Genomic DNA, 14531 nt, shown 5'->3' with positions numbered 1-14531 from the left:
CGGAAAACGATAAAATATTTGGCAAAACCTATCACTCGTCATCCAGTAAAAAATACCACCACTCCGGTAAACCATAATGTTGACATAGAAACACACGGTTTACACACCAGCCCAAGCACGTAAGTAAATATTGGATTTGTGCACGTGCCAAGTCATCTATAATCACAGATGTCGATTAAAATCCGATCCGTCCGGACAGTGAGTATTTATACATTAAACAGTATAATAATAGTATTAACACAGTGGTCGAACGCTGTATAATATTCGAATAACATAGTTTATTTTTACAATTGGCTATAGATACATTTCATAAAATCAACGTTATTAATAATAATAATAATAATAATAATGATAATTATTGATGAAATAACGTTTCTAAATATATTAGTTTCAATTACAATATTATATATAAATATGTATATAATGATATAGTGAAAATATTAATAATAATAATAATAATAAAATAAAATATAAACAATAATTATACAACATAAATCATAAAAATAATTAATCGTGGATCTCTTAAAAGAAAAGAAAATAACATCTATGGGATAGTGTTAATAATAAATAATAATCCAGCATACCAAGTTATTTACAGACGTTTTTCGGGACATGACTATGAATCGTACACAATGTTTGACGAATAAGAAATCACCCTATTTTAATATGCGCTGATCAATAGTTGGTCACGGCATTAATCACTAACAATTCAATTTATATAATGTGGCGAGTAAAAATATTCGAATATACCTATAGGGACAAATAGTGTAGGTACATTATGTGTACTATCATGACATGATGGATTACGTGAAAATTAATATTAGACGGTAATGACTAGATTTGTACTGTTATTGACTGTTTCTTGGCGTGGGACTAATGAGTGCGTACCTATATATATTTGGTCGAAAAAAAAAAATGAAGACGAATCGAATAAAAAGCGCAGGGGGTTAGGTTGATTGTGTACAATTATATTACATACTACGTTCCTATATAATATATACGCTTTGGATAGCGAAAATGCTATTTCCACCATGAACAAATAATGAATAAATAAGATTAATAGAAAAAAAATATATTTATATATATGTGTATATTATATTTACATTAGTGATCACTAGTAGTAACATTTCGGCTGAGTAAGAACGAGAATAATAGTATAATTGTATAAACATTATCTAAAAACTAATCTAAACGAATAATAAATAAAATAAAAATCATGAGTTCTAATAATTAATGCCAAAAAAATAAATAAGTATGGTAAACATATTTTCTTTTCCTTTTCAGGCCAATTAAATAAAATAATAATTGTAAATATTATGACCATCTCAAAACTTATTTTATCAGTGTGAAAAGAAAACACTCGCGTAACCGGTCAACGACGCGATGTTTCCGTCAAATTATTCAACACTTTTAAGGATTTGATAGATAAATATTTTAAAGAACACGACGATATGGTAGTAATAATAGTAATAGTAATAATAATCGTACAAAACAATATACCTATATATATACGCTCTCTCGGGTATTACGCGATGAAGGGAAAAATAAAACAATAAAATATGTACATATATGTATAGATCAGTCTTATGAGATGGCCATTTAGTCTTTAATTTACGAACTATCACTCTCTAATAAAAAAAAAAAAATAAATAAATAAAAAAATAATATTCAACACAAGTAAAACTCATAAAACATAAAAAAAAAAAATAAATATTTATAATAATTCTTACGTGGGGTAATAAATTAATTTCAAGATAATTATTGAGTTTTTTCTTTTTTTTTTATATTGATTTTGACGACAAGACTATATAGTTATGATCTCAAAATAAATTTATGGCATTGGTTTTTTTTTTTTGTAAAAAAAAATATTGTCAGTTCAATGAGATAATAATATAGAGTAATTATAAAAAAAAAAGTGATGTTAGATAAAAATGTTTTGAAATATGCTTCAACTAGATTTATAATAAACACCTATGTAAAATTTCAAAATGTTTATAACAAACGAGCGTATGCGTGTGTACGCGCGCGTATTCATTACATATAATATATATGTGTGCGTGCGTTTTGTTTTAAGAAAATTTTTCCTGGCATTTGCACGCGGTCATGCACGTCGACTGATAGATGGCACTGACTGTTCGGGCGGGCACGGTCTTCCAACTTGGCTTTGAGCGTCGTTTCGTTGCGAATTTTTCCCGGAAAAATAAAAGAAAAAAATGAATAGAAATCCCATGATCTGCGGAAAAAAAAAAAAAAGGATTAAATCGAATCAAATGATTAACGTTACAATATCGCGCGTTCGTGTACGAACAAGTGCGCGCGAATGTGCACGGATTCGGTGGATGTTAATTAGGAACGTTCGGTTTGACCTACGAGCGCGGAGAGGACCGTCACACGACGAAAATAGACGGCGGACCCAAGGTCGTGTCCGGGAAGCGCTGTACCGGTGGGCGGCGGAAATTGCACCGTCGACGAGTGCAACGCGATAACGAAGTGTGTGCCCACGAGTCGCGAACAGAGTGAACAAAAAAAAAAAAAAAAAAACAATCGCACTTAGAGCAGTGCGTAATACACGAATGAACTTTACACTTTGGACCCGATTAGTCGTGTTGTCAAGTCCACGTCGGACTTATCCAAGAACGAGATCCGTTCTAGAACGCGTACAGGATTCGGTTGAAATGCGCCCGCGAAGTGGTAAACGTGGTCGGAGGTAGATCTCGACTTCGTGACTACGGTCAATAACGTTAGGGCGACGTTGACGCGCGATAACGTCGTCGGTGATTTATTCCGTTCGACGAGGGCCCTCGAAGAAAAATCGAAATCATTTATCGGACACACAGCCGCGTTCGACGACAAAAACGCAGCAGTTTAAACGTGTTGATTAGTTATCGAAACGTAAATCTAAACGAATGTTACGGAGGTATTATCGTTTTTGTAATCGGGTTCGCGCGGTTTCGGGGCGCGAGACCGTGTGCAATCGAAATCTAGTTCGGACGAGTCGAGGTTAACGTTAGGACTACAGCGGGTACTCACAATTTGTTGGTCGGCGGCGGTGGGTCGAGCGTTCACCAGTACGCGGAAGAGTCGTTGTCCTTTTGGTCGCGCCACACGTTCCACGAGTTCTGTCCGGACTGCGAGCCGAAGTAGTGTACGGGCTGCTTGGCGGCGCGCAAGTGTTGCTCAAAGTCCGCGGAGGACATGCACGACGTGGAGCCCGCGGCGTGCTGTTGGAGCGGCGGCGGACCGGCCGCGGGCAACTGCTGCGAGCAGCCCGCGCCCAGCGACAGCCAATAGTTGTTGCCGTCGTTGCTGTCCCAGAACTCGAACCGAGCGCTCTTGTAGCACACCGCGAACTCCATGGACGTGGCGTCCGCGGGCAACGGCAGCCGGAAAGAGAACGTGTCGTAGATGGCGGTCACGGGGTTTTGCGCGGACGCGGAAACGCCCGGGAACAGGCCACTGCCACCCCCGTTGCCCGACGCCGCGTTCACCATCGCGTTGTTCTGCACGTACGTGCACAGGGTGTCCTGGTGCGTGGCCCATCGGTCGCGCGTGCTGCGCACGAACACCTCCTTGTCGTAAGACAGGTTGCGCACCTTGACCGTGCCCACGATCCGCTTGTCCGGCGACTTGATGATCACGTTCTCCAGCGACACGTTGTTCTCGTCCAACCGCTTCCGGAAGTCCAGGTAACTGGAAGCCGGCTGCTGGAACCTCAAATGCCACTGCTGGTCCACGGGCTGCCTGTTAACGCAGTTGTTGACCGCCGCAATTGGCTGCGGGTTCAGGTATGGGCTCACGGTCATCAGTTTCGGCGGCTGGTTCGACGGTTCACTCATCAATCTCACCTGCAAAACGGTCAACGATTTTCAATATTGTTGGGTTTACGGACCCAGCAACCCCTCATCACTTAATTTCAATCGCATACCGATTGAACCCTCACCTCCTCCTCCTATCTATGTCACGATTATGCATACGTTTAACGCGAATGATAAATACCAAAAATAAATGTATTTATTTGGGGATTTTGAAGTGTTAAAAATGTCCATACCACAGTTGGTTTAGTTGTGAACAGAAAAACCATGAATCGGTACGAAAAAAAAAAATAAATAAATATTGCTGTACGATCTCCTTACCTGAGTTAGTGACAGTCCCCGGTCGTCGGCGAAAACGACTTTCTTCTTCCTCCTGGTTGGGCTGGATGGCTCGTTCTCGTCGGACGACGACGAGCCCGAGGATGAGGACGATGACCCGATGCTAGCGTCCGAGTCCGTTCTGATGACCAGACACGGTCTCCTGGGCTTGGACGACGCGGCCTGTTGATGCTGCCTGTCGTCGCGAGTCGGCGAGTTGGACGACGACCGCGCGTTCAGGCGGCGCACCGACATCGGCGACACGTTCTTCTGGTGCGTCATCACCAACCGGAAGTTCTGGTACAGCACCAGCTCGGCGGCCGGTTTGGCCGTGCTGTGAGCCGTGAACAGCGGTGGGCTGTGCGCCACCATTACGTCACAGCACTCGGTAGCCATGTGGTCGGCGGTCGGCGAACGGCACGGGTTTCTTTGGTACCTGGACGAATAAAACAACGGCCGCGACCGCATATTTAAATTACGATAAGCCCGTGACATTGTGGGTCACTTTTTTTTTCTTTTCATTTCCCCCGGTTTTAATTTTCCCTATGTGCGATGACGGTATTATTAGATGTGTCGGACGGATCGTGCTGAACGTGTGTCGTCGGTCTCCCTAAAATTCGTTTCGGACTAAAACCGCGAGATTCGCGAAAAGTCTGTGAATCGGTAAACTTCGGCCGCATGCTCTTAACGATAACGTTAATTTAACCATCGCACCTAGTTTCACAGCCGATTCTTGCGGAGATGGAAAAAAAAAACATTTACATCGAACAAAATGATTGGGTTAGTTGATTCAAGACTGGGCAAATTAATGTTTTTTTCTTTTTTTTTTTTACTTATTCGATTCAACGTACATAAATAAGTAAAGGATAAGATTAAATGTAATATTTGATCGATTCGGTAAAACTATAAGTTAATATACAGTTTTTAATTTTTTTATTAAGTTAAAAAAAAGTTTACTAAATTTACAACATTAACCTACTTTATTTTTAATCACTCAAAACAAAAGTGTTTTTATAGTATTTATGTATAAAATTTCTGATTTCACTGAAGTTTTTCGTTATCAAACAACATTTTTATTTTTCGTTATTTCTAACGTTAAACAATTTATATGAAATCGAAATCGACTGAAATTTAATAAAATAAATGAACTTTAACTATTCAACTCGTTAAAACCCAGTCTTAAATATAGTAAGTTATATTATATTTTTTAACCGGCAGATATAGCAACAATATAAGCGTAGTGATCTTGCAATGATTTATATTGCATGTATAATATAAAGAAGCGATGGACGGACAAAAGTAAGATCCGTGTGGCTCAAGGAAGTGACAGCAAAACCCATGTTATACATCTAAAATGCGCATTTTTAAAGCACTATTATCGACGAACATACCATAAAATCGCCCCAAGCACATTTTTAATCAAAGCTATAATACGGAATACATTTTAACTTGAAGTGGATTTTTTTTTTAATAAATTAAAGCATTTTTAAAGCAAATATACGTCGATCGAGTTTTTCAATACATTGCGAAAGGAAGAAATCCTATTCCAAATTCCTAAATACATATTACACTCATTAAAAAATACGAATAATTACTCTATTCGATAATTTATTATGATTTCAAAACCTGAATCTTTTTCATTATTGTCTTATATTTAATTACTGTTAGAGAAAATTAGATATGTGCAAAAAATTATCAGAAGCTAACACTGATGAAACATTATTGTCTAAGGTCAAATGCTATTTCGTTCAGATTATTTAGTAAAATAATTATATTTATATAATCCAACAGGTATTGCAATTCGAAAACAATCTATAAATAATTCTTGTAAATACATCAGTAAGATGGATGTTGAACTCTGAACCTGAGTATTCGATGTAAATAAGTGTTTCGTAAAATATTTGAAGCTCGTAAGGAATTACGACAATTAAGCTACACGGATTAATACATTCTATAAACCTCTAATTATTTGTCGTAGAAAAATGTCTAGAGTTTCATTTAATTTATGGTGGAATCAAAGTCAAAGTTTAAATGATAGTAGTTCATAATTATTATTATTATGTTTGATCGTTGATCTCTATATCGACAAAGATTTATATCATGCAAATATCAAGTAGGTATCATTATTGTTCTATATATTTTGTTTTTATACATTTTTTTATTGTTATCGTACAATATTGTCTCTGATCATAATTGAGTTTCCAAAAACAATAAATGGAACGCGACAGTTTATGTTACTGTCGATATGCGAAAAATACCGAAAATGTTTACAGGTATATTATGTAAAATACAAACACATGGATTGGTTTTAAAATATAATTTTTATCAGTAGAAACTCACGTTTAACTATCAATAATTAAGAATGCAATATCTATTAAGAAGTCTATATTTAGCATATTTATAATATTAGGTTAAAAGGTTCTCAGATAAAACACGATGAGTGCGTTGATAAATAATCGTTTCCCATTGTTTTAATGGTACAACGATTAGAAAATCATTTTTAATGTTAAATAAATATCTATTATTATTATAATACACTAGTAGGAACGAACGCTAGTTTAATTTATATTGAAAATACTTCACGAATAATTATGTTGTATGAATAGTTAACATAAACACACAATAAATTTAAAATAAACACTCGATAAGACTACAAATGCCAACAAGAGTCATTATTTAATGACATTCTATCGTTTTATCGGAAACTTTATAATTTGAATATCAATGGGCATGTAATGTGTATTATAGTCGATACGCGATTCAAATTTGAAACCATAAAGTTGGAAAACAGCTGGGAATTCATACAAGCAATCACTTAAAGTGGCGCATGCAATGAGCAATATAATAAAATATAATGTAATACTATACACGTATACACGTATCAATTATATAAAAAAAAAAATAATATTAAAACAACGATCAATTATTCAATATATGGTTACCGAGTGAAGATGATGTTTCCTAGATAAAAGCTAAAAAAAATTGGAATTTTTTTTTTTGTGCGAACAGATAACTTTCGGATCTGTTTAGCGAACGAGAAAGTGTCGGCGGCCCCGATTTAACCAGCGGCGTCAGTGTCCGTGCGCCTCACAGAGGCGGAGGGCCGTCTTGTCCAGAACCAATCGCCGTGAGCCTGCCACGCATCGTGAACCTGAAGCGGTACGCGTTCATTCTACTCTATACCCCTCTAACCAATATACCACCGCGTTGGTAACCTGTGGAAAACCGTCCTCGAGTGTTTAAAAAAACGCACAACAAAACATGTCACAAAAATAGAACCCTTTCAATAACGGATGACTCGGAAACGGTCGGTTTTAATCCGTCCGAGAGGTCGAGGCACAAGACGAGAAAAGATGACGGGGAGAGACGTTGACGGAACGAGCGAGAGAGAGGTAAAGGCATCTCACCCGAACCGTCGGCGTCGCCTATCGATGCGTACGTGCGAGTTATACCAGCGTGGCGATAACGGCAGCGGAATACACGCGCGTCCTGCCCGCGACGACGTTGTTTCGGCCGTCGGTGTCGGGTAAAAAACGAATATCATACACAGACATCGTGCTCCGAGTATAGTGACGGCGGGGTGAGGGGTGGGAGGTGTCAGGAACGTCGAGAAAGCTCTTCCGATTCGGCCTTCAAAAGATCACGGCCGAAAATAAACTCGGAACGGCGCCAGACAAATAAGGTCGAAATAATAATGTGTTGTACAAAGGCCCCCCCCGCCGCGGCGCGTTCGTATCGATGTACCGCCTACGTGAGTTATTTCGGCGGTCCGGCGGCGAACGTTCCGTCTCCGCCGGTCTGACGTAATCGTTATTACCGTTTCGATATGATTTTTACTGTTGCAACAATCACTCGCGCAATATCGTCCTTTATCTGCCCATTACAACAATAATAAATAACGATTCATCGACGTGTCGATTTCATTTACGACTAAAGTAACCGCACCGCGGATGGCTCGCGGCTATAATTAAACTCCATTTGCCCCGACCGGAAATAATCTCGATCCAGAAAATCTGTGGGATTTCCTCGCGCGCGCGCACGCACGCGTGTACGGGCCACCTGCACTGCTCGCGTGAGGGCGGCAGAAACGTGTTGGTCCGGAAAAAAATACGACGTACGGATCAGCAGCGGTGTACTACCCCAAACGTTCCTTTTTCCTTTTTAACGTTGCGATCATCGTCGGCCTTGCACGACGTTAAACGTGGAGTGAATCGGACGATAAGAATTAAGCGCAAAACAAAATACTCACTGTTTTGATTCTCCGATCTTTTCAGTCGCTGGTGCAATGCAGCTTGGATGTTTTCGCGCCGCGCTAATTCGAATGGTAAACTATGATTTACGTTTGACAGTGTCAATCGTCGACTGTAATAACTATTATCCGTTGGCGCGGTTGAGATTGAAAAAAAGAAATGAAAATTCGTTTACGGCTTATAACAAATAAATTTGGTTTGGTGTATTCGTATTTTTCTACGTAGAGGTTGGTAATTTATTTAAATCAAGCGAGATATCCAAATGAATCAGAGCAATGCAGCGCGACGAACACTTATTCGAAACATTATAGTTGATGATGACTCCGGGTGTCGAGTCTCAACAGGTTGTCGGAACACTTGCTGGTTTCTCGTAGTGCTACGAATGGACGACTGAACACCTTGCGCGCATAGACGTCGTCGTCGGTTAGCCGGCACCAGTCCCATTAGAACAACACCACCACCACCACCGCTGACGTATTGTCCCCCACCGCCAAAGTTCGCGGCGCTTCGTTCGGTGCTCGGGTAATGTGCGATTCCTAATCAGGATTAAAATATTATCATTATTACCAATACTATTATTATTATTATTGTTATTATTATTATTTTTATTGTAGTGCAGTAGTAGTTATAGTTGTGTAACGCAGTGGCGTATCCATGGGAGGAGGTTTTGGGAGTCAGAACCCCCCCCCCCAACATGAACTTGAGATGGTAAATTAACTTTTACATGAAACACGGTTTTTTCTTTAACATTTTTATATTTCAGAATATTGACTATACATAAATAGTTTGTATAAACACTATAAACGTATTATACACACGCTGCACACACACACACACACACACACACACACACGTTATACGTTATAATATTATGATCATATTTAGATACTTTACTACTATTTTGATAATTTTTGCTTGGGAACATATTATTTAGGTTTTCTACAACAGTTGATTCTAAATCGGTCATTTGGTCCCGATAACTGAGATAAAAGCGATATTATTGTCTGTATTCAAAGTTTATTTTGGGTATACCTATTGCATACTCGGCTCACCGATTATTTAACACAAGCATCTTATTGTGTAAAATTAATAGTTATTAGTAAATAGTTGGTCGTTGCCCGTTGGTGTCTCATTGTTTTACTTACTACTCGTTTATTCGCTTATATTTGACATTTGTATTCTATTATATTTGTTTTATTTTAATTTGACATCATTCTAAGACATCTAAACATTCCATTATGGTAAGATATTTTTAAAATTTAATTTTTAGTATACCTAAGTAATTGGACAGAAAATATTCTAATATCTAATATTTATGTTCCTATATAAGTTCCTAGTTCCTAAATTGTTATTATTAAGGCAAATTCTCTAACAAATAAGCAAACTAGAAAAATGAATTATTTTTTTTTTACCCTAGTCAAAAAAAACTAATGTCAACCAAACTTAAAAATATCGAGATCAACACAAATAGTAGTCAAAATGATAGATAAGATTAAATATATATAAATTTGCTGAACCCCACCATAAAAAGTTCCTGGCTACGCCACTGGTGTAACGGACTCGTTGACGTGATAACATTCGTACCCCGACGCGAAATCGTTTTTATCTTCTTGATCTGTCCATCGATACATGGATATATCATGTTATTTATAATGTTTGGTACGAACGGTGACATAATAGTTGTTACCATTACAAGTGTTTAGATTTACCGTTTCCACTTGCGTGATGAGCAGAGCTCATAACTTATAGCTCTAAAAAAATTAGTTATAAGCGCTATAATATTCTCTTAAAAATACTCATACAAGTACTTAAATATGCACTAAAAATACAAAAATACTTCATGTAAAAAACACAATTTTCACTTTTTAAAAAAAATAACAATAGGTAAACTCTTATAATAACACGACAAAGTTCGACGAATAATCGCGGCGTCTAAGTTTCCATATGTTTCAAAGTGTAACCAATATTGCAGTAAACTAAACAAGTATCGGTATTTTAGTAAAAACGTTAACAATAATTATATGTAAAATAATGTGTATGCATTTTAGAACCATAAATAATCATTTTAAGTTTTTTAATTTCGACGATTTTATTTTAAATTGCTAAAAAAATTAGATATTTCTATCAATGATTGGTAAACTCTGATCGATTTTTCATATTATTTACAAATCTCTTACTTAATTTTTTCATTAATTTTGATGAATGCTATTTTATATTAATATATTCATCATAACTTGTTTGTACTTTATATATGGACATTGACTATTGGCTATAGATGAACTCGGATCAATAATGCATACATTTTATTTACCTATTAAAGTAAAACACGTATTCAATATATGTAAAGCACGTACATGATTATAATATTATTAAACGTAATAAATGGATGTGTGGCAACAACAAGTTTCATGCATTTAATGCAATAATGTAGCACTCTATCGTGTAATATTTACTGATCACAATTGCAAACAGTGAAACTTTGAATTATTTTCTATAATCACAGTTTGAAATTTCTGAAATATTATACTTATGGATGCCTCTTAACATAAAAATAAAATAAAACCATTTACTTCGCATCCCGCAAGTCGTTCTTCATTTAAATTTTTTGCAAACAATTATTGTATTATAGTTACTACAAAAAAAAAAAAAAAAAAAAAATTAAAATTGTAATTATTTTGAAATGTATTATTACCATTAAACGAATTCGGAATGACCAAAACAATAATTTCGGCGTTTTCCAACATTGTATATAATCAAATATTTTTCAATTAGCATTTTGTCCTATTATATACATTTAATTTAATAATCAATAGGTAATGCCGTAAATAAACTCGCATTCGGTTCCTTATTTTAATCAATTAATCCATTGTAAAACGCATGATTTGTACTCTACTTTTTTAAACAATAACCGAACTCATGACCTAAAATGATAAATCTTTTATTTCATAATATTACACTAACTATATACAAACTAGGATCAAATCGGTATCGAATGTAGATCATTATTGCAATCAATGCAATCATATTTTTTGTTTACTCACAATAATTTACCATTATATATATTTTTATATATATTTTTGTGCAACGTCATATTTTAACGAACAAATTCATTTAGACGTTTATCACTTGTCATTTTCAAATATAAGTGAATAATGGTAACTATCAGCAATCATAGTTAGCAGAAAAATAAATTTTATCCGCAAATCTAGTATATTTACATATTTAAAATACTCATCAATTATAATATAGGTATTATGGACTATTAGAGTCCATTAAAAATCAATAAACTACTTTTCTAACACTTCTACATTTGTATAGTATACTCGTAAATATTAAATTAATTAACATTTTTCTGAATAAATATACTTTATTACCTAAAACGATAACGATGGCGATGATGTTAACGGTATGATTTATACAATTATATAACTAATGTGTACTTTTCGAATCATAATACATTTCACGAAATGTTGAGATTTATACCCGAATAGATAAGTCAACATTTACAAAGTCCTCGTAACAACAACTAGTGTTCGTAAAATGTTTAATAATGTTGTATGTTGTTCAGTCTTGGCGTACCCGTGAAACATATTTGGGGGAGGGCATAAATTAATTGCACAATTTTTTATAGCTATAATATAATCTGAAACTTTATTATAAATTATTACTAAATACTTAAAACTCATGTTGATTACTTGATATCAATGATAACATTATAAAATAGTGACTATATGTGACCATCACTCCTAATCCCAATTCAGTCGAATATTGATATTTATATTATATTGATAAGTGATATCAAAAACTTTTGATATTAAACACGATTATAATCAGTGAAAATTAAAAATATTTATAATTTACATTATTTAAGCTGAATAATTAATTTGCATTATGGCGTCAAAAAACTTCTCGGGGGGGGGGGAAATGCCCTTGTTGTCCCCCCCCATAGGTACGCCACTGTCTTGGCGACAGTGTTGGGAATTATCTAGATAATATTATTCATTTAATTATCTTTTTTAGATAAATTCAATCTGTATCGAATTATCTAAATAAATGTTGTAATGAAATGAATTATTTGAAAATTGTCAAATATATATTATGTAGCATGATCTAGGATACCTGTCTACTATAATTATAGAACGATTTTTAAAAATCAATTTAAATTTATAAATACAACCAATGTTTTGATAATTAATAATTGGGTCCGGCAAAAAAACCTCCCGTATTTAGAGCTTACGCTGTGTGAGTTGTGGTGTTGGTACAACTATGGAGGGGGTATCGATCGATAGCGGTGTACGTGTCATTTTTAGTAGGCGCAATGGCGTGGACCGGTGAACATCGTCCTTTTGTTGTAGAGGAGTATATCAGTAATGGTAGTTCTGCGATTTCTACTCAGCGAGCATTTCGCATCCTGTTCAAACTTGGCCGACATGATTATGTTCCGGATAGAAAAACAATGCTCGTTTGGGTGTCCAACTTTAGAGCAACGGGTTCTGCACTGAAGAAAAAACCGCCTGGCCGACCTTTGACCATAACAACACCGGAAAATGTCGCACGTGTGAGGGCGTCCATCCAGGAATCTCCAAGGCGTTCAGCAGTTAAACATGCAGCTGCCCTGGGACTTTCTGATAGGAGTGTAAGAAGAATCCTGCACAGAGATCTTCATATGCACCCATACAAAATGATGATTACACAAGCACTAAGTGAGAGAGATTTTGAAACTCGTAGAGCGGTGTGTGAAGACATTCTTCAGAACATTCTCGCTGGTAATGTTTTGATTTTGTCTGATGAGGCCCACTTCTACTTATTTGGTATTGTTAATAAACAAAATTTCCGCTACTGGGCAGAAGAAAATCTTCAGGAACTTCATCAACGGCCACTTCACAGCCCATATGTGACAGTTTGGTGTGCAGTATCTGATTTTGGTATGTTAGGTCCGTATTTTTTTGAAGAAAATGGACTAAAAGTAACGGTTAATTCAGATTGGTATTTGACAGACGTTATGTTCAAAACAAAGTATTAATTGTATTTAATGTAAAATGGCATATTATGTGTAATTCAAAAATAAAAGAATTTGTTCTGTATCTTTGTTTATTAATTTACAATTACTTTTCGAAATATGGGAGGTTTTTTTGCCGGACCCTGTATTTAATAAAATTTATAAATCATATCTGTACGTTTGTTCTTATAAAATTATTTTTTAACAGGTAAATGATCTGGTTTTTGATAGAATATTGTGTGTGAAATGCGACCACCGGTGATAGTCGAAAAACGTAGTTTTAAAAACTAATTTTAGGACTCACTAAATCAAACGATGAATCCATTATTCCAAATAGGAATACATTTATTACACAATATAATATATAGACTTGGAAACTTATTTCACCAATGATATTTTGTCAATTTTTATTTACAGAAAATACGCTCAATAGCGACAAGCTTTTAATATTTTCATTTTTATGGTTACATTTGCTATTAAATTATTTATATTCATTGATTCAATATTGATTTGTGAATTATCGTATTGAATCACATGAATTAATTACAATAAATAAACGTAATTTATATTACATTATAAAATATTAAATTCAATTAGCATTATTTATCTTAATTTTATAGATTGAAAACATTTATTTGTGATAATAAAAATGTAATTTGGTGCAATATGTGCAACATTGAGGTAACGTTAATTGAATAAAATAAATGTCTAAGAAAAAGAGTTGGAAAAATATAAAAACGATTTAATCCCTCTAAATAAATTAAATCTGAATAATATTTTAAAGTTTGATTGAAATTGAAATATTATTGACAATCAATACTCGTGAAATTGTCCGTTGCAACGGATTAATTGTATTGTTTGTTATTCTTTCGATATTTCACTCTTGTTTTAGCACTTAACATAAAACGCACAGACAATTTTTTATGAAAAATATCATAAACACTTAAACTATGGATGGATTTTTTGAAATCGAATTTTAAGTATTAATTTAAAATAGTTTATTATATCATTGTTCGGAGATTACATTTTGTAAAACATAAATACAGGACAATTTTCTAACTTTATGTCTAAGATGGAGTCTAGATAATACAGAAGTCGATGTTGAATGTTCATCTTTGAACCAAATTCAAATTGTGTATTGCACTGCATTGA

At 35.1% G+C, this 14531-nt stretch overlaps 1 protein-coding gene across 3 annotated transcripts; it reads right to left on the bottom strand.

Annotated features, from left to right (window-relative positions):
* Positions 1-1942: 1942 nt before the first annotated feature.
* LOC112688616 (protein phosphatase 1 regulatory subunit 3B-B-like) lies at positions 1943-8787 on the bottom strand. Of its 3 annotated transcripts, XM_025561896.1 has the most exons (5): positions 8380-8787; positions 7073-7345; positions 4134-4566; positions 3031-3845; positions 1943-2233 (listed from the first exon to the last, which is right to left on the bottom strand). In XM_025561896.1, exons 3-4 carry the CDS (start codon positions 4524-4526, stop codon positions 3063-3065), a joined length of 1176 nt encoding a protein of 391 aa, XP_025417681.1. In that variant the 5' UTR covers positions 4527-4566; positions 7073-7345; positions 8380-8787; the 3' UTR covers positions 1943-2233; positions 3031-3062. The 3 variants fall into 3 exon arrangements, with proteins under 3 accessions (XP_025417681.1, XP_025417690.1, XP_025417676.1); XM_025561905.1 differs by lacking the exon at positions 7073-7345; XM_025561891.1 differs by lacking the exons at positions 7073-7345; positions 8380-8787 and having other exon boundaries at positions 4134-5104.
* Positions 8788-14531: the final 5744 nt, after the last annotated feature.

The sequence above is a fragment of the Sipha flava genome, unplaced genomic scaffold (genome assembly GCF_003268045.1).
Source record: "Sipha flava isolate LNK unplaced genomic scaffold, YSA_version1 111_pilon_pilon, whole genome shotgun sequence".
In the NCBI taxonomy this organism is placed as follows: domain Eukaryota; kingdom Metazoa; phylum Arthropoda; class Insecta; order Hemiptera; family Aphididae; genus Sipha; species Sipha flava.
Note: the sequence above shows the minus strand (reverse complement) of the source record. Positions and strands in the feature narration are given on the sequence as shown.

Bases quoted from the DNA above. Each gene is read 5' to 3' on its own strand.
- LOC112688616 (XM_025561891.1), bottom strand. From the start codon at position 4,625: ATGTCACGGGCTTATCGTAATTTAAATATGCGGTCGCGGCCGTTGTTT. The intron at 3,846-4,133 runs GTAAGGAGATCG...ACCGTTTTGCAG, and splicing joins GGGGACTGTCACTAACTCAG to GTGAGATTGATGAGTGAACC.